The sequence below is a fragment of the Lissotriton helveticus genome, chromosome 9 (assembly GCF_964261635.1).
Source record: "Lissotriton helveticus chromosome 9, aLisHel1.1, whole genome shotgun sequence".
Taxonomy (NCBI): domain Eukaryota; kingdom Metazoa; phylum Chordata; class Amphibia; order Caudata; family Salamandridae; genus Lissotriton; species Lissotriton helveticus.
This window is the reverse complement of record NC_136070.1, coordinates 930,991,030-931,005,049: the sequence shown is the minus strand read 5'-3', so window position 1 is coordinate 931,005,049 and position 14,020 is coordinate 930,991,030. Positions and strand designations below refer to the sequence as shown.

The 14,020-nt window shown below is 43.3% G+C and overlaps 1 protein-coding gene across 1 annotated transcript in view; it reads left to right on the top strand.

Moving 5' to 3' along the window:
• Window positions 1–7,455, top strand: part of GRM2 (glutamate metabotropic receptor 2) — a 238,903-nt gene extending 231,448 nt beyond the window's left edge. Inside the window, exon 5 of the mRNA XM_078662234.1 lies at window positions 7,382–7,455. Coding sequence (XP_078518360.1) covers window positions 7,382–7,455 — 74 coding nt within the window. The remainder of the gene's footprint in view (window positions 1–7,381) is intronic.
• Window positions 7,456–14,020: the final 6,565 nt, after the last annotated feature.

Below are 14,020 nucleotides of genomic sequence, written 5' to 3'. Positions count from 1 at the left end.
TTTAGTGTTTTTTTTTCCCTTTAAGGGGAGGAGATATGTTGTGCCTCTCATCTTAATATTATTACTGTTTCCTTAAGCTTAGAGTGTTATGCCAGCATGTATTCCGTGTTCTCTTACCTGTATAGTTCCATGTTCTCCATTCTGATCCTGGCGGTTGCTGAGGCAGGATGGTTGGTACTTGTACTGCTGTGCTTCTTGAATAAACTCACCTTAAACCAGCTCCTGGACCACGACTCCTCACTTCAGTTTACTTACGGGTGGGTTATTTGTATTTCAAATTCAGGGTTTCTCATCTTTAAATAAAAGTCATTTTGACTAACCTTGGGCGGTGAACTCTGCTCCATTCACGGAGTTTTCCACAATCCGCGCTCTGCGGAGCACGCCGCGTTCCCCAAAACTCTGCTCTGGAAGCCGAGCAGAGTTTTTTTTCCTCGCTCGCGCTCGTCAACATCAAGTAGGCGCCCAAGGAAATTCCACCTCCCGGGCGTGATTTTGCCTTGTAGCTCTCACCAAGGTTTACCTGGTGAGCGAGGAAAATCAACCTCCTGGCGAGATTTCTCAATGCGGGTGTTTGGATTTCTCAATGCAAGTGGTTGTGGCAGGTTGCGACCACTCGCATTGAGAAAACTTCCGTTCGCGTTGAGAATCTGCTGCTCACGTAGAAAATCTACTCGAGCAGCAGAAAGGAAGCTGCGCCCTTTTGCGCTGCACATGGTGCAGTTTGCAATTATTTTACAGCACAGGACAAACACCCGGCACTCAAAATCACAGCGAAAGGCATGCCCCTAATGCACTCCCCCGATTGCGGACCTCCGCCCAGCGCGGCTGAGTTTTTTGTCACGTCGTGGTATTCCGCATAGCGAAATTGCGCGAACTCAACCCAGACTTAATTTTGACAGGTTTGAGTGCAGGTTTTTAAGTTGCTGATGTCAGGCTACACAAGGTAGGCCTGAAGCAACGTTTTAAAGGTCAATTCTGTGGATGGCAACATAGCAGCTGCAGTTCCTAGGTGGTATTTAACTAACATTCCCTAGGTGTACTTCTACACCATATAGGGACAGAAAAGGCAGATTTGGTATATGTCCAAACAGGATTGTGTCCCATTCAGCAATTACTCCCCCTCCCAACTTTGTCAAACATGATGTAGTGCAGTCATCCAGTGACAGTTCTGCTACACAAGTAGTTCTGAGGCCTGAGCAGACACTTCCCTGTCTGGAAATTGGCTTGGATCGACCTATTAATTTGCTATAAAAAGTAGAAATCAAAAAGATAACCGATATCTTCACATGGCTGTCCCTTTGACCCACCTATAGCCGCCCAACAATCTCCTCTCTTCTGCAGCCACTTTGTATAGGCGCACAGCAGTCACAGAAGAATACTGAAGGATGCAAGGGTCAGAACCCGGGAAGATTGAACAACCATGCAAAAATCACTAGGAATGGTATACACATCAAATCACAAGGAATGTGGGAAGGGCGATAACGAGGTACAGTGAATCAGAAAACAAATCCATATCAAATAATTACTTAGTAAATTAAACTTCATGTTTCCCCTATGGGTAAGGAGAAGAGACCAAAGCTGTCTCCCTAGACCCATGGTTTCAAACCGGAGGGGTCACAGAATTAGTCTGATCAAGGGGAGAACAACAAGAATGAAGTCACTGGGAAACAGAGAGACTGGTAGCAGAAAAGTGGGGATGTTAGCACCTATAGCCTTACTGTCAGGAAGATGGCAACAGAAATCCAATGGGCCCAGGTCGTAAGGAACCGAGTTCCAGTAGGTTTATTGATTTCCATTACTGTTGACAACCATCTTCAAGCTTTGAGGGCTTTTGTTTTTCGCACCTAAAGCATGTCTCTTTATCAAGCCATCAAACGTGAGACTCTTTAAAGGCAATTGCTTTACTTGTGCACCTAACAGGATGGGAGGCATCTGAAAGTGAAATTGCCTTCACCCACCCTCCTATCCCTCATCACTACCTACTTCCTCCAAACTGCCATTGTATTTCCTCTAATTTCTTCCCTTACACTTCGACCTGTGCTAAAAATTGATCCCAATCTGAGATCGAGCTGAATTCCCGATCCCAAAGACATCGGACTGCACGATATAATTAAACATCTAGAATCAAGATTCATGGCTTGGAAAGGATGGAGCGAAGGAGAGGGCTTAACTGGGGAGTATCAACATGGCTGTGGCATGGTTTGTGAAAGCTGAAAGATGTGAAATGGAATGTGGTCAGAATTCAAGAGTGTTGGTTTCTGGTGATGGCAGCCGAACTGTGGGGTATATTACAAAGGGTGGCGATAGGCAATTATCGCCTGTTTAGCCGCCGTTTTCGGCCGCTAAGCAGCGATAATTCTATCGCTCTATTAGCAAGCTGTCGCTAACTAATCTTAGCGACAGCTTTTAGGCGATAGCAAGCGGTTTTGGGCCCGCTTTGCATGTCAGCGATATTTATCGCTAATGACATTCAAAGTGGGCGTACCCAACCTGTTAGCGACTGAAAGCAGTCGCTAACATCGCTATCGCCTATTAGCAAGGCAGGCGTAGCGATGGAAATATTCCCGCTATCGCCAAAAACCAACACCCGCTCAGACCAGTTCTTAGCCATGTTATCCAATGGGAGGTGGATAACATGGCTAAGAGCATTTCGTCGCCAATGCGTGAATATCGCTGTATTCTCAGCGATATTCACGCATTTCGCCTGATTTTTATCGCTTTTGAGATAAACCTTGCTAATAGCAAGTTATCTCAGCGATAAAAACCGGTGATGCGCGGCGATAAAAATATTGCCGCTAACCCTACTTAGCGATAAATATCGCTATTTGTTGGTAATATGCCCCTTTGTTTTGCTTCTAGGGCACAATGTATTAAAGCAGCACCTAAACTACTTTTTGTGCAGTTTATTATTTTACACTGGCGACGAGCTCCGGATCTTATTCAGTGGCCCAACACGACCAGAAGTAGGCGAAGGATACCAGAAGAAAGAAGCAGAGGTGAACAAGTTAAAAAACGCATCAGGAGTAGGAACTGTTCCGCAGATGAACAGGGGAAAGCTGGAGTGAGAGAAAAGAGACCAACCTGGTGGTTGGTCGCATTGTTTTCCAAAATGTACAGTACCATTTTGAATGATGTATTAGGAACTTGGAAGTTCAAGATACATATAGCGTGAGTACATCAGGAATGTGACAGCTGTGGAACACACTGCGGTTCACCAACAGCAGCACCATTTTGAAGAAGACGAAAACAAACAATGGTAGCCGAAACGCGTAGCGCGACTAAATAAGGAACGTAATAGCCATTTTGGGAGGCCACCATTTGATATGAAAGGTGAGGCAGCAGTGTTAAATCTTCATACAGGAGCACCTTTTCACACGACGAGTTATCAAGATAAAGGGCGAAACAGGTTTGAAGAACGCGTAAATGAACATGGTTTAAAATGGAAGGGAAAGGATAAATGTAAACGTGCTTTTTGCTCCTTTATTGTTGCACGCTCAACATGCAAACTTATTTTTGTGCTTCTATCGGATGCGCACACCACAAGCTTTAATGCATACATGTGACCAGCTTGGAGCTTCGTCAAGGAAGTTCAACTCAGCATATTTAGATTGATAATTTTGTGAGCAGTGCGTCATGTGGCATAATGAAAGTGATACATACATGTTGTGCAGCAAGAATTCATATAAAGAACAATGTATCATAGATGTCACTATACAATATTATTTTACTGTATGGGTTGTGCTAAGTGTTCCTGAGCTGGATTTGTATTTAAGGAAAATGTTGAGTCTGTAGTTACAGACGTCTTACTTCCAGTAGATTCTTAAGCACCAACATTCGTAAATATACAACTGTCATTTTCTCACAATGTGTAGTTGAGTCACAATTAGATTTTATTTTCATCAAAATGCAGAATGTTATTTCAAAATTCCTATTGGCTCATCCTGGAGACATACCTTTCAAAGGAGTAGGCGTAGGACAGTATTTTAATAGCTATGCAAGAGTGTGTTGAAAAAGGAGACACTATGATAAGTGCTGCAGGAGTATTGGTAGAATCAGAGATGCGCGTTAGGTTCAAGAGGATTGTGATGAAATAGTGTTGCAGGATAAGGTATTTGCCACTGAGAAAGTAAAAACGTAAGATATAGAATTTGACATGATGTTTCATTTATTTTGTAGGCTCAATACTTTTCCTATTGAGGGTTTTGAGAATAAATGTAGTAAGTGGGAGGCTGAGAAGCATGGATGTTAAGCCTGGAGGATATGTGGGAGACTCGATCATGATTTAGGGCTTTGTTGAGGCATATTTTAATCCTATAAACTACAACAACATATTTATAGGTGGAAAAGAATATAAGATGTACAAGGGAAAAAGCTATCAAAGAAATCTTCACCTCAGGTTTAGGTTGAGTGAGAAAGCTTTTATGGACAAAAAACAAAACCAACGGTTTGTACATCACAGAATCAACTGAACAAGTACAGGCAAGACTCAAATTTATACTCTTCAACACACAGGTTTTTAGTATTGCTCACAGGATAAGATTCTCAAAAATAATACAAGAAGGTGTGTAGCTGACCTTACAAAAATAGGGAAACAGCATTCAAGAGTTACAAAAACAAAAAAGTTTTCGCCTAAGCAAGCTTTTCTCATATTCTTGTCTCGAGTGCTAAGATGTAGCAAACCTCGACATCAGAAATGGACACATCATGTGAGCAATGTTACATGAGAAGAAAAATATGGCTGAAGTAGGTACAGTCACGCTAGACAGGAAAGCATGTATAAAATATTTCACATGGCATTCCAAATTGTCTTGTCAGAAGCTACTGCAACTTATGTTAAATCCCAATGCTGGTCCTCAGATTCAAATTTACAGGTTAGAGAAGATTGAGGAACGTTTTGAAAAAGAACCTACCTGTGTGTTTAAGCAGGGGTTGGGCTATGTTCATAAGATCAAATTGAAAGATGGCTCAATAATGGTCACAATCAATGTGGCAAGATTAACTAAAGGAATGAAGAGTTTTGTGAATAAGGTATTGAGAAAATTGTGTGAGTTTAATGTTATTCAGTACGTCAGAGCAATGAAGTGGCTAGCTCCTGTAGTGGTCGTGAAAAACACAATAGGGACATTCTTCTCTGCATAGACTAAAAGGAACTCAACAGATGTTTCGCAGTAGACAAATGTCGACATCTTACAATTCAAGAGATTATTTCAACGATGCTATGAGCCAAGTTGGGTTTTACTCTTGGCTTACCTTCTGCATATCACTAAATTGAACTTCATCCAGTTTAAAGAGATTTGAGAGCATTTATTACACATTGGTGCCTACAGATTGGTAGTACAAAAGACACTTTTAAACTCATAGACCTCTCATACATGTGATGTGGGATGTGGGATTCTTGTAAAGCGCACTGTTACTCTACCCGAGTGTCCTGGCGCTGTAGACCGCTGGGGAACCCGTCCTGGTTTTCCCTGTGAGATGGTCCCTTTCTGGGTATCTCCAGGGTGAAACCAGGCATCCCCGGCGTCTGTGGGGGGCCGTTGTAGAGATGAGGCAAGCTTAATGCCCAGAGTTGCCGAGTGTGTTCCCTTGTTAGAGTAGGCACTGAGGCGAGAATTATCGAGTCCGTTGACCCTGGTCCAAGACCCTGCCGCGTCGGGAATTGAACCCTGGTCCCGGGCCGTTCTCTGCTTACAGGTCTGCCGCCTCTAACCAGTGAGCCACACCACTATGAAGAGATACCATGCACTGAAAATAACTCTTCCCATCTTTCTCTCGGTCAGTCTCTTTCTTCCACACCTGCACATTCTTCACAGCTATATTTAAAGGTAGTGAAGTGCTACCACTATCAAAAACCAAATTCTTGGACAGGCCATCCAGGGACCCATTATGCCTTTTAGTTATTTTGGAATTTTCTTTAAAGTTGTAATACTAATTTCAAAGCACCACAGTTACTAATCAGGGTTCCACACGAATGGTGCAGCACCTCATTCATTGGTATACAAGTCCATGTGGGTGGTGAAACAGGGTGCAATCGATCTACCCACCTTCAAAGATTTCATGGTAGCTTGTGACTGGATCCAGTAAAGGGTACTATTGTCTGCTGTCCACCCTCATGGGAGTAGACTTTCTGCTTTTGGATTGGTTTGCAGCCCATAATGTGAAATATCCTCAGTATCTTGTAGAGAAACTGCACATTCCTGGTGGTTTTCTCATCACCCCACCCACACTACTATTGGTTATATGCAAGCAGAAAACAAACTCCGATCTTTAACAGAACCCTCAATATTAGGAAGTGCAAATGTTGGATCCCGACAGTGGTGCAAATCGATCCTAATGTCAATTCAGAGCTAAAGAAATTGTGCTTAACATAACACAAATTTAATAGTATGGTTGTGCTACATATACACACCCACATTTCAGGAGATGAACGTTTTGAAACCAAGGACTCTCACCTAGCACACCAAGGTAATGGCACTCCAACCTTTCTTGGATTGGCACCACCTAGATATTTTTTCTTTTTGACATGTCTTTGGGATTAGGCCGGAGGGATTATTCGTTTATGCAGACATAATCTCATGCAATTTTAAATTTTTTTTGTGCTACACAAAATTCCCCAGATTAAGCTATTGCGCCATGTCATGCACCGCTCATGGCAAAAATATGTAATCAGTGCACAGGAACAAAAATGTCTATAAAGCAAGTGGCTGCTGCTTCACCCACTTGTGTTTTTTGCCCTTTTTTTAAGAGTGAAATGCGTCCTCGCATTCAGAAAGGATGAATTTTGAGCTAAAATATGGAGGAAAAAAAGCCAGTTTTGTATTTCGCATAATCACAGATAATTCTGCATAATTTCTCATAAATATCATAATTGCTCAAAAAACAAATTACTTGAACTTCGTCCAACCCAATTTAAGACTAACTTATTCAGGTGTGCAGACTCCCTAGCTGCTCTCTAAGCGTCATCCTGTGAACAAAACAGACATATGATTAGTCCGCACAGGAAACAAAGCAGCTGTCTGTACTGGCGACAAGTTAGAACTGCTTACCAGGATTTGTCTGGTTTCACTTAACAGTACTTCTGTAACATTTCTTCTATTTTTTTGTGTGTATTTCAAAACTATTTATTATTCTCTCTGTGGCCTGTAATGTGTCTCTGGGACTTTGTTTTCAATTATATGTTCGTAAAGTGTGTTAATCATCCTAGCATCTATAGGGTAGGCAGGGTCTCCTTTAGTTCTAATACAAGGCCACTTAGAAGACACAATCTGGTCATTGTTCGTAGGTATACCTTCAATGATTGTGTGACCCATGCATGCCAAGCTTGTGGAATGTTTGAATGTTCTTCAGGTTACTTACAAAGTTCCCCTTGCTCTTCTCACAGGTTCTGCTTCCCAGTATGTGCCAACTGTGTGCAATGGACGTGAAGTCGTGGACTCGACCACATCCTCTTTATGAATTTCTTCGTGTGAAGGCACCCAGCACCAGCCCTATGCTGTGAGGACTGCTCAGTTCCCATTCAGCTCCTTTCATTCTAAGTTTCTTCTCTCCAGCAAGTTGCACTTTTTGGTGCTGATACTGATGTCCTTCATGGTCCTAGATTCCTCGACAGAAAATTGCCAAAATCCATTTTGTTCTCAAAGATCTTCCATTGCACAATTGTTTCAGCACCGCAAACATGAACTGAAGCCTGAGCACTTGCAACAAAACAAAAGGACCAATGTTCTGGCATTAAGGGGATGGCAGCTCAACCAGCATGCAATAAACTGTCGTCAAAGGTGGGAGAGAAGATCACTCCCTAGAGCACAAGCGGCTTTTTGGTTGCATAACATGTGGTGCCCGATCACCCTATCAACCGCAGCGACCTATGTGCTGGCACTGGTGGTAAAACAGATCATACCGAAGAGCAAAAGCACCCTTGCTGGTGCAGGTGGAAGGGAGGGGTCAGATGACCCAATAGAGCCCAACAAGGAAGGGACACAATTTTTTATACAAGGACATTGGAGCCAGCGAACACCTCCCCACACACAGCACAATGACCTGTGGGCTGGTCAAAGAGGAACAACAGATCACTCACAAACAGACCAAGTACCTTATAACTGAAACATGAGGGATGGCAGGACACTACTGTAGAATACATGAGCCTGTCAGGAGATTGGCATATATAGCCCCAGGGCACAATGGTCTGTGAACTGGCACAGAAAAGATGGCACATCAAGCCACAGGACGCACAAGTTTATGCTGCAACATAAGAGAGAGCAGATAAACCCTTATGACAAAAAGACGTGGGTGCTGACATTGACTTCGGACCAACCTACAGCACAAAGGACCATGTGCTGGCCTTTAGCTGGAGTCAGGTGTGCTTAGCTCGACCAGGCATTCAGACCTTATGTGTAGATTTAGGTCCGAGGACAGGTAACCCCCCCACAGGAAACAAGGACATTTCTGATGGCACGTGGTTAAGGGCACGTCATCATCCATAGCACAAGACCTGTTACTATGCCACAGGGTCAAGGACAGATCATATTACTGGGTGATACCCCGTGTTTACTGGGATGAGGGGGACTGCACATCACCTCAAAGAGCACAAGTCCTTGGTCACTGACCCAGGTGTGCAGACATATCACTGGCATTAACAGCACAGATTACTTTTTAAACCAGCATCTTTTCCATTCTCTCTTTCTCCTGAAAACAGGAAGGCTAACTCAAATGAGTCAACTAGAAGAAATACAGATCCACAAGGGGAGGTCAGGAGAGTTTATGGTCAGAATAGAGTGCACAGGACAGAGCAAAACTGAGGAGAAGGTGAGGGTAGAAAAGCTATGGGGGAGGGGGGGCTTGTAGGCATGACTTATAAGAAGTTGAGTGAGGCAGGGGATAGGTAATCGAAAGAACGTGCTGAGACTTGAGAGCTCCTGACAAACAATATGGCAAAAAATGGCCAAGAGGGAGCAAAGAGGTTGAACAGGAGAAAAATGTATGGGAAAGCGTATGAAAGAAGGCAAAGGGGAGCAGATAGAAGGGGTTGCGAGACGAAAGAATATAGGGTTAGAAAAAGGACTGGAGGTAGATTAGGAGAGAGTTCAGAATAGATAAATAAGAAAGAGGCAGGGCGGTGAGGATAAAAAACTGAAGGGAAGGCGAAAGAAAAAAGCAAGGAAATACTTGAAAGGGGAGAGGCTAAGCCCGCAATTGGAAAAGAAAGGTCAGAAGAGGACGGGACTAGTAAAGAGGGAAAACAGGAGAAGGTTTGAGGCAATTGGAGAAAATTATCAAATAGCACTGAAGAAAGACTAAGACATAACCAGTAACACAGATCCCTGTATGTACTCAAGCATACAGATGGCGAAGAGACAAAAATAAGGAGGGATAGAGAGACAAATAATGTGCACCTAGAGTGGAAGAGTAGCCCATACAGCAAGGACCACCAAACAGCATATGGATGTATAGCATCGCTGAGACAACACAAGAACGGGAAGTTTCGCTTGATCACACTCTCAAGCAACAAAGGATATCCGCTTCTGTGAGATGTTCAAAGCAGAGATCTCATTGGTGCAGATTGAGAATGCAGTAGCGGCCTCTACTGGTGAAAAGTTCGAACTGCAAGTCAGGGTTTGTAATGAGAACCTGAGCTGGGTCAACCGTTCACATTTGCTGTTGGTTCCCAGGTGCATCAACCCAACTTGCAGAGTTGCTCAACGACGGAACCTATCCAATCACCAGCAGGGTCTGTTCGCCCCGGCACTTATGAAGAAATGCCATCCGGGCATGTCTGTCCACCAACTTTGGAGTCTCAACAAGGAAATGACATATGCATTCTGAACCTAATTAGGCACTGGACTTGCTTTTGAACTGGCAATCCCTACTGTCCGTAATGATTTGGTCTTCTGTGGTCAAACCTGCTCACATTACACAGGTGATCTCTTGCAGGTGAAAGTTTGTTTGCTCTCCTCCTTTACTCTTTAAAAAAAATTGTCTGTTAGCACAATCTTTCTCTGAAGACCCCATGTAATGCTTTTAGCACTTCCCATTTTACCCTTCTTCCACGCCCATCAAAACAGAAACAGCAGTTGACCCTCACACCTCATCACACCTCAAGATGCCCTTCCAAGACCAGTTGGGCCTCGCTCGGGCAGCAGCCCTGCTGTTGCCAAGGTGTACATAAAGCGGCGAGGGCCAGGCAAAGCTCTGCATCTTATCCCTCAATTAACAGCAGCTGAAAACATGGAGATTCACTTCAACTAAAACCTCAGCACTGAGCCAACTGGACTTCCGTTACTCCACTGGGCGTAGCCTGCAGAAAATAATTAGTCCTGGTCATGTGGCATTTAGAGGCTGTGACTTGGAATGAGTTATATTTCGACAAGCTTAGTTATATAGTCCAGAGTTCTGGTGTCCTGGTCCATGCATGTTTCCCCTTTCTTTCACCAAACTTCATCCCCAATATTTCATCACTCTCCTTTCTTCCTCTTCTTCACTCTTCTTCCTTTCTTTCCATTGGCCCCATCAGAAAAATGGCCGATTCCTATTCGTCAGATGGGAGCTTCACCTAAACATCCTTAACCAAGCGCTGATGGTTTCAGAGTAAAGATCAGGATAAAACATGATCAAATTATGCAATGTTTCATTTTTTGATACTTAAATGATACTCAACATTATGCCTCCCAGCAAGAGGAATTCATGTCCATTTTTCCAAAATATTAAGTTGAAGGCTGTAGTGCTCGCCTCTGCTCCTTGGATGATCAAAGGCCTCCACATTGTGCCCAAGATAAGAGCCATACTCTGTCTTTAGGCTTTTCTTTCAAAATGAGGCTAGATTAGATAAGAGAATGTAGACGGAAGAGCATGTGGATCAATTGAAACAGAGTGATCGACACTAAATACCTTTTCTGTCTCCATGGATTCTATTCTATGTGACCTAGGGAAGTTGCATTAGGAATTACCACCTGATTTAGGGAAAGTCCAACAATCTTTGCGAAAAATGGCATAACAAAACAATGCGTGCCAACATAATCTTCCTACATCGCCTTAGAAAATGTGGAGAAGAACAATGATCTAATTGATATCATTAATATAGGCCAGACTAATGCCTCATGCAGAAAGCTTGATGTTCACATGTACTTTTTCCAAACCTAGGAAGTATTCCCGTCTAAATAAAGTGGATTAAAAGTACTGCCTGCAGCTTCCTCTTAGCAGACACCACCTTGATGCGATTAGGCCTAGGCGGAGTGACGCTTAGTGATTAAAAAAAACTCTGCAACGCTACGTAGAGTTCCGCAAGCTGCAGAGTGCGTTAAGTCGTGCTGTTCATGCTGATTTTTACCACCGAGTGTTGAGTGTTGGTCTGCGCTGAAAAATCAGCTCAAATGGCACCACTGGACAGAACTGTGAATTTAGACATTTGGGAATGGATAAGACAGCTCACCTTTAACTTTGCAAGCTGCTGAGTGTTCTTGCATATTGCCTGACTACCACTAAACAATGACTGTAACAGCTTTATTCACACATCTAGCGATATGTAAAGCATTCTGTATATCAGATAGCTCGCGAGTGCTTTCCTTTTAGACCCTGGATGGCACGTCTTGAATATATATATATATATATATTCCACACTTTCAGATCCGCCGCACCTCACATCCAGGGTGTAAAACTCATGTGGTGGTGAGACGCAACACATGAAACCAAACTGACCATCAGTTTCTGGAGGCTTGCAGAGTAGTTTTACTTTGATTGAATACCCGTGAGTGCACTCGTTTTTGGGTTGACTAAAGAATTTTCAACTGTGTGGTTTTATATCTATCTAGATATATATATATGAAGCAACCATCCCTCCAAAAAGAAGAACGCGGAGGCCAAGGGGAGTGCAGGACAAGCAGCTCGTTTATTCCCTCATCACAGCAATGGCGGCGATGCATTTCGGCAACAGCGGCCTTCCTCAGCGCCCAACACTGCAGCATGTCATGTTACCCAATGTTCCTTCCTGCTTAAATGTTCATCCCAGCACCTGGTACTCCTCCCCCTAATGCAATTGGCATATATCTATATATCTATCTATATATCTATCTATATATATATATATATATATATATATATATATATATATACACACACACACACACACACACACACACACACACACACACACACACACACACACACACACACACACACACACACACACACACACACACACACACACACACACACACACACACACACACACACACACACACACACACACACACACACACACACACACACACACACACACACACACACACACACACACACACACACACACACACACACACACACACACACACACACACACACACACACACACACACACACACACACACACACACACACACACACACACACACACACACACACACACACACACACACACACACACACACACACACACACACACACACACACACACACACACACACACACACACACACACACACACACACACACACACACACACACACACACACACACACACACACACACACACACACACACACACACACACACACACACACACACACACACACACACACACACACACACACACACACACACACACACACACACACACACACACACACACACACACACACACACACACACACACACACACACACACACACACACACACACACACACCACCCCCCCCCCACATTAGCTAACAGGAAGAGAATTCCTCCTTGGTATTGGCCTTTAAGTCCAGAATCCTCCAGTGAGGGGTTAGCATCACCTTCAGAAGTCTGGTTAATTCTGAAACGGTTAAATATGTAGTTACTCTCATAGCCCGATTCGTAGGTACATCTCTGTTACTAAAATATGTGAACCAAGCCCACTATCCTAATTTGAAGTAATCAGTAGCTGTGCTTTAATTCTGAAAAGCAAGAGAAAAGGACATCCAACGCATCCTTCCAACATGGCGATGGCTCTGTCCCCTTAAATCTCTTACACAACAGACTTAACATGTGCTGAATGTGGACACCATCAATAATGGCCGTAGGTTAAAGGCGAGGTGTATTTTTACACTGAAGCGTACATATGGGATGAGAGTAACCAAAATTCTGTGTTGTTCCTCGATGCTCAAAAACTAGGGATTGAGAATCGTCAGTGCTTCTGCAACAGCTGACTGGGTTCTTCTTCAGGAAACCAGGCATGTTAGAAACAAGTTGGGTCTCTAAAAAATCAACTGGAATGGGATTTCGGAGTCTGATCGATCAATAATAGGAGGACATGCATAAGGAAACTGTAGTATTGGAAAATGACAGGAATGCATGGTCTCAAAACACTCTCTGCAGATGAATGCAAAAGTTTACAATCCCACAGAGGGAAAGAAAAGGGCATTCTCTTGAGTCATTAAAATACTATAGAATGTCTGGCAGCAGTACAGCTAATAAACTGATGCATGAAGTCAGAAAATGAAGGCAGGTATACATTTAAATGTTTGAGTGCTTCAATGAAAGAAAGGTTACAAATTAAAAAAAAGGCTCATTGGAGAAGGCAGTGGGATGATGTCTGTGAAAGTACACTAGTTTCATACATTTGCTTGTAAGAGATTATCCAAAAAGATGTGAGATCCTGCTTCTTCGCGATCACTCTGAGAACATCCATCCAAGTGTAAACCAGTGTGCAGAAAGACTGCCCAGGACAAGGTGCAAACCGTTGTCCTTACTGTTCAAAAGCAAAATCCAAAAAGGGAGAAACTGAGATTGACCGAGACAAGTGGAAGAGCTCTGAGAAACAGGTTCTCCGTGGATCCATAATAATGAAGATTTACATGATATTGTAAAAGCCCAGTGTCCCCAAAGGAGGATTTGCAAAGTAGTCAAGGTAAGAAAACACAAGGTGGATGTTCCAGCCAACCCTAACACATTCACTCGGATACTATTTCCCCCAAAATTCCATCGAATAAAAGAGTTACCGCCTCTTGTCGAGTGTGAAAATGCTCCCCTCGTTTCCACCGCAACAAATCGTTATAAGCTGGAGCACATAA